At 31.8% G+C, this 13,496-nt stretch overlaps 1 protein-coding gene across 1 annotated transcript in view; it reads left to right on the forward strand.

Moving 5' to 3' along the window:
* Window positions 1–12,944, forward strand: part of LOC141556503 (mirror-image polydactyly gene 1 protein-like) — a 175,378-nt gene extending 162,434 nt beyond the window's left edge. Inside the window, exon 3 of the mRNA XM_074290703.1 lies at window positions 11,931–12,944. Within this exon, the coding sequence (XP_074146804.1) occupies window positions 11,931–11,997 (67 nt within the window). The 3' untranslated portion in view covers window positions 11,998–12,944. The remainder of the gene's footprint in view (window positions 1–11,930) is intronic.
* The last annotated feature ends 552 nt before the right edge of the window (window positions 12,945–13,496 follow it).

Genomic DNA, 13,496 nt, shown 5'->3' on the forward strand with positions numbered 1-13,496 from the left:
TTTTAAATAATATATTTATATAATTAACTGGTAAATATATTTTTCTTGTGTTTTACTATTTTGAATGTTTGAAAACTGATTATTTTGATTTTTACATTCAAAGGATCTGATAAAGTCCTCATTTCTAAAATATATAGAGAATTGACTCAAATTTATAATAGTTTAGGTCATTCTCCAATTGATAAATGATCAAAAGATATGAACAAATAATTTTCAGATGAAGAAATTAAAACCATTTCTAATCATATGAGATTATTGCTCAGAGAAATGCAAGTTAAGACAACTCTAAGATACCACTCACTATATACCTCTCAGATTGGCTAAGATGACAGGAAAAAAATAATGACGAATGTTGGAGGGAACGTGGAAAAGCTGGGACAGATACATTGGTGGTGGTACTGTGAACGGATCCAACCATTCTGGACAGCAGTTTGGAACTATGCTCCAAAAGTTATCAAACTGTGCATATCCTTTGATCCAGCAGTGTTTCTACTGGGTTTATATCTCAAAGAGATCTTAAAGGAGGAAAAGGGACCTACATTGCAAAAATGTTTGTGGCAGCCCTCTTTGTGACAAGAAACTGAGTGGATGCCCATTAATTGGAGAATGGCTGAATAAATTATGGTATATGAATGCTATAGAATACTATTGTTCTGTAAGAAACAACCAGCAGGATGATTTCAGAGAGGGTTGGAGAGACCTACATGAATTGATGCTAAGAAGCAAGAAATAATTATACTCAGCAACAATAAGTCTATATTATGATCAATTCTGATAGACATTGGCTCTCTTCAACATTGAGATAATTAAAACCAGTTCCACTTGTGCAGTGATGAAAAGAGCTATCTACACCCAGAGAGAGAACCATGGGAACAAAGTATGGAACACAACATAGCATTCTCACTCTCTCTGTTGTTATTTGCTTGCATTTTGTTTTCTTTTTCATTTTCTTCATTCTTGATCTGATTTTTCTTGTGCAACAAGATAACTGTATAAATATGTATGCATATATTGAATCTAACATGTATTTCAACGTATTTAACATGTATTGGACTACCTGCCAGCCAGGGGAGGTAGTGGGGGGAAAGAGAGAAAAATATAGAACAAAAGGTTATGCAAGGGTTAATGTTGGGAAAATTACCCATGCATATGCTTTGTAAATTAAGAGCTTTAATAATAAATAAATAAAGGAATAAAGTAATGAATGAATGAACAAATAAACAAACAAATAAATAAAAGTTAAAAAAAAAGAAAATTGATTGTTTCACATACATTTTTTTTGCAGAAATGCATCATACTTCTCTTTTAATAAATGTCCATGTTTTAATAATTATGCTCATGTTTTCAGAGTTGTATCTTCAATTCCTTTACTTTTTAGGATATATTTCTGTAGAGTCTAGTAGGTACAAAATAGTCTTTTACTTGAATTCGATTTCCTTTACAAAGTTCATTCTTTCTTCAGCTTGCAAAATATCTTGTTTGCTATTGGAATTGTTCAGTTTAACCATCCTGTGTCTTGAAATTTTACTTAGTTTTATGATGACAAGAGGTGGGATAGGGAATCTCTGTGGATTATTTTATTGGTGTTTTGTTTTCTATTCTGAAGTTTAGGGAAGTTTTCTAAGGTTATTTTGTAAGTTACAGTGCTCAAGGATTGTTTTTTAATTTGTCAAGTTTTGGGAGCTCAGTTATCCTTTAATTATCTCTGTGTATCCTTTCTTAAAGGTCATTGATTTTGGCTTGCATAGAGAACTCAACTCTCAACTTTCATGGCCTTTTCCTTCATATTTGTCAGGTTTTCCTCTGATTCAGTATTTTTGTTTGCCAAATCTGTTATTCTTTTTTTGTGTGTGTCTTTGAAGAAGCTTGATACAATGGATTCAATGTTTTTCTAATGTGCCAAGTCATTTTTTTTCTGCTTTGATAAATACAAATTTTTACAAATATTAATTTTTACATTTATTCATTTTTTCTATAAATCATATTTCTCTTCTGAAATGTTCTGGAATTCCTTGTTCTTGTTTCATTCTTTCTTGAGATTCCACAGAAAGGACAGAGGGAAAGAGGGAAAGAAAAGGAGTAAGTATTTATATGTTCCAGGGACAGCTAGGTAATACAGTGAATAGAGTGTCAGGTGTGGAGTTAGGAAGGTTTATCTTTTTGAGTTCAATTCTGACCTCAGACACTTACTAGATGTATAACCCTGGGCAAGTCACTTAACACTGTCTCAGTTTCCTCATCTGTCAAATGTGCTGTAGAAGGAAATAATAAACCATTCTACTATCTTTGTCCAAAAGCACTTACAAAGAGTCAGACATGATTGGAAGTGACTATACAGTAATAACACTATGTGCCAGGGATGTGTTAAATATACAACAATCCTTCAAGATAGGTACTGATAATGATATTAATCTTGAAGGATTGTTGTGTATTTAACACTATCGTTATTCCCTATTTATAGTTGAGAAAACTGAGTCACAAAGAGTTGTGATTTGTCCAGGGTCATGTAGCTTATAAATGTCTGAGACTAGATTTTAACTCAGGTCTTCTTGATTCCATCTCCAGCACTCTATCTCCTGTGCCACCAGATTCCTGTTTTATCAGAAATTGGTTAAATTTCCCTCATTTTATAATATTTAGAAAGAGATCTTTATAATCCCCTTGAGAGTTATAACAACCTTCTGGGTATAAGTTCCTTTTTGGTAGAGGGTGTGTGTGAGTGTATATGTGTGTGTGTGTGTGTGTGTGCGTGTTTGTGTTAATTGTATGTGTGCCCATGTGTGCTCATGACAATCTAGATTTTCATTATTTTTTCCCTCTCAAAATCTTTTGTTACAGTACTCTTTTTCTTATGTTCCCCCATCACTCACTTACTTTTCCCTCTTTGTTCTTGAATATAAACACAGTGCTGGACTGCAAACCTTCCTCAGCCTTCTCCTATTTGGAGGATTTATGTTTTTTTTTATTATATATTTTTTATAATATTATCCCTTGTATTCATTTTTCCAAGTTATCCCCCCTCCCTCTACTCCCTCCCCCAATGACAGTCAATCCCATACATTTTACATGTGTTACAATATAACCTAGATACAATACATGTGTGTAAATACCATTTTCTTGTTGCACAATAAGCATTAGATTCCGAAGGCACAAGTAACCTGGGCAGACAGACATTAGTGCTAACAATTTACATTCACTTCCCAGTGTTCCTTCTCTGGGTGTAGCTACCTCTGTCCATCATTGATCAACTGGAAGTTGAGTTGGATCTTCTTTATGTTGGAGATTTCCACTTCCATCAGAATACAGAGGATTTATGTTTTGCTACACTCAATCCCTGTTAGAACCATCTACTTAGGAGGTGGAAGTTGCTCTGAGTTTCTGGGTTTCAATCCTTTTTCTCTATATGTGGCATAGCCACTAACAATAACCCTATGCTCCAGTTCTTCCCTTATTCTTCATTATTCCTTTTTCTGGTGGGTTCAGTCAATATCTGCCGTTTTTTTAGGACTGGGTAGGGGAACATAAGGTGCTCCTGAGTGAAAACTATGCAACAAAGTCGGGCCTAAGGATTAACCAACCAGTAATAAGGCACCATTGCATTCCCTACCATGTGATTGAATTGAATTAGAAAATGTATATGTCTTGTGGGTTGGTAGTAGACAGGAAATGTGTTAGACCATCAGAATCTGCAGGTGAAGTCCCAGGAACAGGCCAGTTTCTACTGATTTGTGTGTCATGAAAGCTAATGAGAACAAAAGCTAATACTGAACAACTTCATGATTAATATTTTTCAATGTTGCTTGGCAGGCCTTTTATTGTCAAGGCTTATTCTTTTTTTGTCCTATGTATTCAGCTGTACTCCTGTATCAGACTTAAAACTCCTCTTTGAGAGATTATAGGGGACTCAGTCAGAGTTAGTAGTGACTCAGGAAAAAAGATCTAGTCTATCATCTTGTTGATCACATGACCTGAAATCAAAATATTATTTCTTATTACCATTGCTGCTTATTTTTATAGATCCTCTAGAATACAGATGTCTACAAATATTGTTGAGCCAGTGCCATGTTCTATGGCCTTAGGAAATGATGAACTGGTTTCTTTTGAGTGGAAGAATTACCTCCTATTGTTCACTGTCATACTCCAATACCCTGAAAGAGTTAATGAGCTTCTCTAAGCATCTAACTTACTAACATGAAAGGATTTAGACACTAGGGAGAACAGGACCCATTAATCCTTAATATAAAAGCTTTAATACATAAAAGAAAGATATGTATAATTTAATTTCAATTCTGCTGTAGTGCTTGAAAAGTATTAGCTGTGGAGTACATGGATATTAAAGATAAGAAATTACATTCCCAGTGTCATAGAAATCAGAATTCAAATATAAAAGGAATTTGGTTAGAGCTGTTTTTTTCTCTGTACATATGTTGCTTTAGGTCTTTTCTGCACAGGAAATATGTGATTTTGAAATAAATCATTTTTGTGTAAACTTAATGAAATCCCAAAATCTGAAACTTTTTTTTCTTCAGCCTTGGTGGTTTAAGGCCTTTAGTTTGAAACTGTTATTTTCCTTTTTGGCAATATTATCTCAGATAATTTTAAAATAAAATCTATCCGAATGGTTTGCTTCATACTTTTAATAGTTACTAATTTCATCAATATAAGGGAAAAGATTATAACCAATCTATGCCTTCCCATCATCATTATGACTTTTGTTCATATTGCCACATAAATCTTTTACACTTGGATAACTTATAAACATAATTCTTCAAAAACTATTTTATTCCATTGCTGGAAAATTAGTGGTATTTTTTAATGAGTTTTTAAGTTTCTCCTCAATTTAAATTTCCTCCTCAAGGTATTACTGAGTTCCTGAGATATACATCCTTGAGGTATTCCTGAATTCTTGAGCTTTGGCAAGTTTTATCAGAATGGAAAGACATTCAAGAAAGTTCTAGCAATAGATTTATCTGTTCTTCAGGAACCAGCCTAGCCAAATATGGAAAGACTTTTCACCAATAGACCTCCAATTTTTTTACAACAGCAGTTATAAGAATGCTTTGTAAACCTCAGGTGACCATACATAGATTTGTATTACTTGTCAAATTTCTTATTAGAAATATAAAGCGTTGATGCTCATAGAAAAAGTTTATTAGTCGATTTAAACAGATATCCATAACAAGGGCATAGTACTTAAATTTATGACTGGGACAATGGATAAAACCACAAAAAAATATTATACTTCAGATTTCTTTCTGAATCTCTTGAGATCGGGGACCAGGATTCAAAAGGAATAATTGATGATTTCAAGAGAATATTTAAGATGTAAATTCTTTGTCACTCACAGTACTTTTAATCAAGAGACTATAAACAATAAAACTTTAAGAAATTAATCTACTTTAATTTGTAACTTTGAGAACCTGCCCTTCCCTCCTCCCTAAGCAGAAAATAGTATCTTGTAGAAAAAAGGTCCAAAAAAGTAGAGCCTCAATCTTAATGGCTACAGAGAAGGAAAGTCCCTCTGATAAAATTACTCCCCCCTCTCACTCATCAAACATAAGAAACTGTGTTCACTATGAAACCACTATAGTTCACTGCATGCAGGTAAGGAGCCAAGAGATATATCTAGCCCCATAAAAGATGTTTCTCTCTAATAAATATAAAGATTTTAAATTTGTTTCTTTTCTCCACCACAAGAACCATCACTTATAATAAAGAATGAGAGAAAGAGACAGAGACAGAGAGAGAAAAACAATACATCAACCAAGTTCAGCATTATATGTAGCTTTTCCTATCTCATAGTCTCCTTCCTTTGCAAAGGAGAGGGACTTTCTCTTATTTCTCCTTTGGTTCAACCTTTCTCATTAAATGTTCTTAGACTTAGCTTCAGTTGTTTGGTTCATATTATTCTTTCCATTTACATTGTTATAGTCATTTTGTATAATCTTTTCTTGGCTCTGCTTATTCATTTTCCATCAGTTCGTATAAGTCTTCCTAAGCTCATAAACATATATGTATATATGTGTATGACAGATTCCTCATTTTTTAAGCCACTGATATTAATTATATTCATATGCCACATTTTAGTTAGCAATTCTCCAATCAATGAGCATATGTTATGTTTCTAGTTCTTTGCTCCTTAAAAATTGCTACTATAAACATTTTTGTGTATATGACATGTTCCTGTTTATCATTCCTTCACTTGGGGCATATATCTAGCAGTCATATTTCTGGGTCCAAAAGTAGGGACATTTTGGTCACTATCTTAACAATGTAAACCATTTTTAGAATGGTTGTACCAATTCACAACTCCACCAATAATGTACCAGTTACAATGTTGATTAATTTCCATCATTTGTTATAATTGTTATAATTGCTTATTTGTTGGATTTGAGATAAAACAACAGTTACCTCTATTGCACTGATTTTGTTTGTGCAAATTTTTTTTTAAATATCATCTTATCAAATTATCCATTTTATCACTGTGATTATCAGCTTAGTTCATATATCAATTTCAGGCTTATATATGTATGGTATAATGTATTGGTTTAATCTAATTTCTGTCAAACTGCTTTCCAGTTATATTTTTAGATTGCTGAACAGTAAGAAGTAGATGTAATTTTTAAAAATGTGAACTTTGTATTATCAATAATCTTTTTGAAAATTTTTACTAGGGCTTGAAATGATACAAATTAAAGGAACTTGAAGATATTACTTCAAATTTAACATTTAGCAAAAATAATTAAAAGTAACAGAATTTAGTCATAATGAGGTTGTAGAATAGCAGTTTCAAACCCAAACAGAAACTGGAGCCACTAAACTATAGGTAAGAATACCTGCAGCCCACATGGTGACTTAGAAAACCCCATTATATTCTTTTTTAAAAATTTTGTTAAGTCTCCCAATTACATTATAATATGGTTTGTCTTCCCTAACTTGGGCCACACGTTTGATAATTCTGTTGTAGAGAAAAAGGTATACTTATTCATTGTTGATTGAATTGACAACTTACAAAATGCTAAAAAAAAAAATAATAATAATAATACTTTTGATCCAACACTCCATTTCTGAGAATGTTTTCCATAAGTGTTAAGAAAAAACAAAACTATAAAGGCAGCTGACAGATATAGAGTAAATAAAAAACATTCTCTACTAAATAAGTATTCAGAGTATATGAATAACATCTCTAAAGAATTGAAAATTATATGAAGAATGTTCCAAATCATCCATAATAATATAAATACAAATCAAAATAATATTGAACTTTTGTCTCACACTCTGCAAATTGGGAAAAGATTACAAAAGATAAGAATAGTTAATGCTGCAAGCGTTATAGGAAGATATAGGAAGATATTATCCACAATAGTACATTATTTGGAGAAGCTATGAATTGTTATAGCTATTTTAGAAAACAATTTGGAACTTCTACACACTGAGATCTTGCTACAAAGCTAATAACCTAAGGAAGTCATTGATATAGACTCTATATACACCAAAATATTTATAGCAGAACTTATTTTGATAGCAAAGAATTGAAACAAAGTAGATGCCTATCAGTTAGGAAATTGATAAACTAATTGTGACACATCAATTTCAAGAGATATAATAATTAATATGATGAATACAGAGAAAAAAAAGAAAGATCTACACAGACTGATTCAGAGTAGAGTAAACAGAACCAAGAAAATAGTATATACAATAATAGAAAAGGAAGGAAAAGCCAAAAGTGAAAGTTACAAAATTACAAAGGACATGCCTGACACCAAAGCAGAGATTTTAAATGACACCTCCATATGACTCCTTTATAGAGGTGAGAGGACAATGAGTTACACATTGCTTATATCATCTGTTCTTTTTAATTAAATGATTAATTTTGCTGACTTTTTCTCTTCTTTTTAAAAATTTTCCTTTAAAAGTATGATTTGTTATAAGGGATGGGAAAATGGGAGCAGGAAAAGAGAGGAATACTGAGAGAAATTAAGGCAATATTTTAAAAAAAACTATAAAATTATTTTAAGTGAGAATTTTTAAAATAGAAGATCTATAATTTCAAAGTTTATAATAGCATAATTATATATGATTATAAAAAGTTAGAAGTGACCCAAAAATCCAACTACATTTGATAGTTAAATTGTGGTTCAATAATATAGAATAATATCATTCACTTAACATTGATAAATCTAAATAATATAAACTTTTAAAACTTCTTTTATTTTATGCAAAGTAAATTAAATATACACTAAGTATGAATGAATGAGAAAGTCAATCAATAATCATCTACTAAATGTCTACTATGTGCCAGTAAACTATGCTAAGCACTGGGGATACGGGAAAAAAAAAAAAGACAATAGAAGAAAATCTCTATCTTTGAGAAGCTCACAATGGGAGACACAACAAGCAAACAACAAGGTATAAAGAAGACATATGCAGGACAAATAAGAAATAATTTACAGAGGAAAGGTAATAGCATTAAAGGGAATTGAAAAAGACTTCCTGAAAAAGATGGGATTTTAGTCAGCACTTGAAACCGGGAGGTAAGAGATAAGAAGAGAGAGCATTCCATGTATGGGAGATAGAAAATACCTGGCATTAAGATGGAGTGTCTTGTTCGTGTAATAAAGAGGCTGGTGTCACTGAATTGATTGGATTGAAGTGGGAATAAACCAGCAGACTATGAACAGTAGGAAGTAGATGAATCAGGCATGAAGTGATGAGAGCCTGCATTAGGTTGGCAGCAGTGTCATGGACAGAGTGAAAGGATAAATGGTAGTTCCATATTATGTTAACCAATTGATCTCAAGTTCCTTCTTATTCTAGTCTAAATGCTGTAAAAAGTATAGCTATTGGTTCTAAGTTATTTTACCATAAACTTATCCTTAAATTATCTGTAAGAAAATTATATATTATGTAAATAATATATATAAATATATAATAATATAAATAATAGGGAAATAATTCCATGACCCAGTGTATTTGGATTCCTTTTTCAGACTGTGTTAGAAGAATAGAAGTGTTGTGAGAGAGGTAGAGATGATAGTGTAGATGTGAGCAGCCCAGCCCATTGAAGTCAACTACTTCTGCAAAGCTTGGGGAAAAACAGTAGACCAAATATCCTTCAAGAAATATATAGAGAAACTGTAGTGGATGCCTTTTTGAAGCCTAGTCAAAACAAGCAGACAACTAGTTAGAAGTCTGCAGATACTAGGGAGGTTATCCCATCGAAAAAGCTATTTATAGCTCAAATCAGAGATAAAGCTGCAGTTCCATTTCAGTTAGCAAGTATCTACTAGAGCTTTGACTAAGTGCCATCCTGCATCTGTATTACTTTGATCCTAAATTGGAGTTGGGAGCCTCTAAAGCTGCTGAGAGTAGAAGGGCAGTGTTTGGGCACTAAAATTTAATGAGGATAAATTGAGAATGTTGTTGTTCTAGTAGTTGTTGAAATACTAGACACTGCAAAACATGATACTTTTTTACTAATCCCTTATCTCAGCAAGATTATTTTAAAGAGAAAAGTATTGTAATTATTAAGAAGGAGCCAAGACAATGTGGGTCAATCTGAAAGATATAACAGAAGAGGCACAATTTAATCAAACTTCTTTAATTAAAATTATTAATTCTGAATTTGTAATAATGAATACTGTTGCTTTATGATAGGAGGATTCATTGAAACAAACTAATCATATACATAATATCATGATGGAATATATTTAACCTATTTAGAAGAAAAAGCTATTTTAGATATTTTAATATGTTATATGAAGATTGCTATTCTGTGGCATAAGCACAACCAGTAAGATCTCTGTTTGAAAACATTTTATTAGCAATTTGTTTGAAAATTAGTAAAAATAACATAACAGGAATATTAAATATTCAGACTTTCATATTGTTTCCTATTTTATCTTTCAAACAGCCCTAAATAGTGAAACTTTGCTATCTATTATAAGATATTTATAGTAATATGGGTGCTGATATAGAAGCAAAGCACTGAAATTATCTCTGTAAAAAATCTAACTAATGCTTCCTAATCTGTGAATATAATGAATTTTCCAATGAATCTCCTGGCTGCTACTTCTATGTTTGCCATTTGTTAAAGACTGTTTTGATCATTTTAAGATTACTTGTGTGATACTCATCATGCATATCAAAAAAATGGCATTGTGCTTTTCTTTAGTAATTATGATAATATTCTCCAAAAACTTTTGCTGCTTAGAATTTAGTCATTTTATTTGGCATAACAAAAACTTTAAAATAAATAATTTGATTAACTTTGAGTTAATTTTCAGGATGATAATTGACTCCCCCCAAAACATCCACATAATCTAATCCAACTATGTGGCACGTAGAATACCTTCTTTCCTTCAGTGTCTAGTTTTGTGCTATGTATTTATTTGTGAAAGAACCTCCAGGCATAGATCCCATAAAAAGGAGACAAACCAGGGAGCAAACTGGAATGTGTTGCAAGGAAAGTCCTTGTAGGATGAAAATGATTACATTCATTGAATGAGTGTTATAAATTCAATGAAAACTTCTGGGCAAATTTTGCATTTTTAAAGAAAGATTTCTCTATGTAACATCAAAGGGGATTTCAAATCTTTGTGTTAAGCAAAGAACTTTCCTCTCCCAAAGAAGAAATCTAACTAATAGCCTAATTCTATAGTCTTGCAAAATTCCCATTGAGTATAGAAAAACAAGATTGCCTTCCCAATGAGTTGCCTAAATAACATATAAAGAATGGTATCATAATCTGAGTGGTTTTGTTGTTGTTGATTATGTGTATGATTTCTAGAAATCTTTTTGAAAGTAGTTTGGAATAAAAAATTTTATTGTCTTTGGGAATTATAACTGTATTGCTCACAAATCATTTTATATAATTTGCAAGCTGGCAGGACTTAAAGGTTTTAGAAATGGATCCTTTGCCCTTGTCACACCAATAAACTCATTCTGATTACTAAATGATCCATTACCATCACTGTCTATTTTTAAATGAAGAAAAGTTAAGTATATTTTATCAATTAAAATGCTATGTAATATGCTAAATATGAAGGATCATATAAGCTACTAATAGATGCAAGTTTTCCCCTGTAATAAAAAGGACACTTGTCTCAAAAGGTGCTACATTGTAATACAGTTGACTGTATTTATAATTGACTATACAGTTTTGAAACTGTAGTGATGGAGCTGTCCACATTGTTATTGTTAACAATAACATTGTCAACATCTTATTGTTAAAGAATGCAAATTATATTTATGCATATCTCTTCAACAATGAGATGAAACAAATCAGTTCCAATTGAACAGTAATGAATTGAACCAGCTACACCCAGCGAAAGAACTCAGGGAAATGAGTGTGAACCACTACATAGAATTCCTAATCCCTCTATTTTTGTCACAGGTTAATGGTACACCATTTCAAAGTTGAATTATTCTTGTGCAGCAAAATAACTGTATGGACATGTATACATGTATTTAACATATACTTTAACATATTTAACATTTATTGGTCTACCTGCCATCTGAGGGAGGAGGTGGGGGGAAGGAGGGGAAAAATTGGAACAAAAGGTTTTGCAATTGTTGATGCTGAAAAGTTACCCATGCATATATCTTGTAAATAAAAAGCTATAATAAAAAATGAGATTACTGAATGAAAAAAGTATTTATGCATAGACAGTTACATTATAACATATTCCTAAGCTATCAAGGAAATCTTTGATATTTCATGACATAAAATCAGAATTGAACTATTTCTTCTTTACCTAAGCTATCAGTTAAAGTTTTTCTTAAGCTGTTGGCATTCTGTACCTCTATGTCTCTTTTACAATAATGCTTTGTTTCTTAACATGACCACCAGTTTGGTCCAGTACAAACACTGGCCTTTTCAGCCAGTACATTCTTAACACTAATTCCTCATTCCCCTTCCCCCATTCTAGGTTGGAAAGGTTGGTGGATGTCTTGAGGAAGAAAGTTGAAACAGGGACCATTAGGACGGTGATCTGACTGAAAGCTTCAGTCTGGAGAAGTAATCACATCTGGTGACCAGGCTGCTTCATTCAACACTATGTAAATACTAAAGCCTTCACTTAACAAACAGTTGTTAGAAGTGGAACACTTCAATGACATACCAATCTGAGATAAAATCAAATCACAAATGTTTAACCATTTTGTTGCTGAGTTTGGGTTATTTATCCAAATGTATATTAACTATAGACCTTTACCAATGGGTGGCTAAAGACTTAGAGCATGCCTTGAAACTATTTCTTTTGTCCCGATTTATTTTAAAGTTACATATAAATATGGTATAACTGAACTGGACATGTCTTCTCATATTACCTACTTCAAAATCAAAACTCAACAGGGTAAATATTGTACAAATCTAAATCCCTTGTATTAGGTCAAGATTTCAAATACCTGCATATTTTAATATTGAATATGTTTCTGAATAAATTAAAAATGAAGATGTTTAAAAGAAGCTATAATTACTGTATAAACATAAGAATACTTTTTTTTTCTCAATGTTTACACATGACCTTTGATAGCACTAAAGAGAATTATATATATGCATCAAGAAGTAGTGGTACAAAAGATGCTTTATAAAAATTTCTATGCTGAGGTCATATTGATGAAGGAATCATGTTTTAGTCACACTAATAAATCTAGTATGGAGTCATAAGAACATGTTTGAGGATTATCTTATTTTTAATGTGCCTTCACAAGTAATTGTCACTACTGTTTTTAAGAATTGCAATGGGGGCAGCTAGGTGGCTCAGTGGATAGAGCACCAGTCCTGAAGTCAGGAGGACCTAAGTTTGGTCTCAGACATTTAATGTTTACTAACTGTGTGACCCTGGGCAAATCATTTAACCCAAATTATCTCAGCCAAAAAAAAATAATAATTGCAATGGATAATAATGAGCTAAACTTGGTAAAAAAAAAAAAAAAGTAAATGTGTACACACATATGCATATGGAAAAAATTCTGTGTACTATATTTGTAGTCTGTCTCATGTATATTAGCATGCATTTGCTTGGCCTGAGTCTAAAATACACTAAGCCTTGGAATCTAATAGAAAATCTTTTATTAATTTTAACTAGATTTTTTTGCATTTATCAAGAAGAATAAGAAATATTTAGTAAAATCATAATAATTTAAAATAAAAGACTTTTTTAAAAATGAAGTTTGAATTAGTAAAGTTAGGATCATCTATTATTTCTCTTACAAAAGAACAAAACAATAATAGCTTATGTTTATATAGTACTAGATTTGCATATATTACCTTTTTTAGTTATTAAAACTGATAATCTGGTTGTCGGAGAACAGTACTAGCTTCATGTAATTTCAAATGAACATGTTGGCATTATCTTTGCCTAGATAGATTCTTGTCATATGGGATGAGAATGAGTATAGCTAGCCAGAAATAAGGCAACTTGGATAAATTAGTAGAGTATGTAAGAAATTTTCTAAGCCAATTACATTTTTTTAAAAAAAGATTTCTAATT

Source organism: Sminthopsis crassicaudata, chromosome 2 (assembly GCF_048593235.1).
Source record: "Sminthopsis crassicaudata isolate SCR6 chromosome 2, ASM4859323v1, whole genome shotgun sequence".
In the NCBI taxonomy this organism is placed as follows: Eukaryota; Metazoa; Chordata; class Mammalia; order Dasyuromorphia; family Dasyuridae; genus Sminthopsis; species Sminthopsis crassicaudata.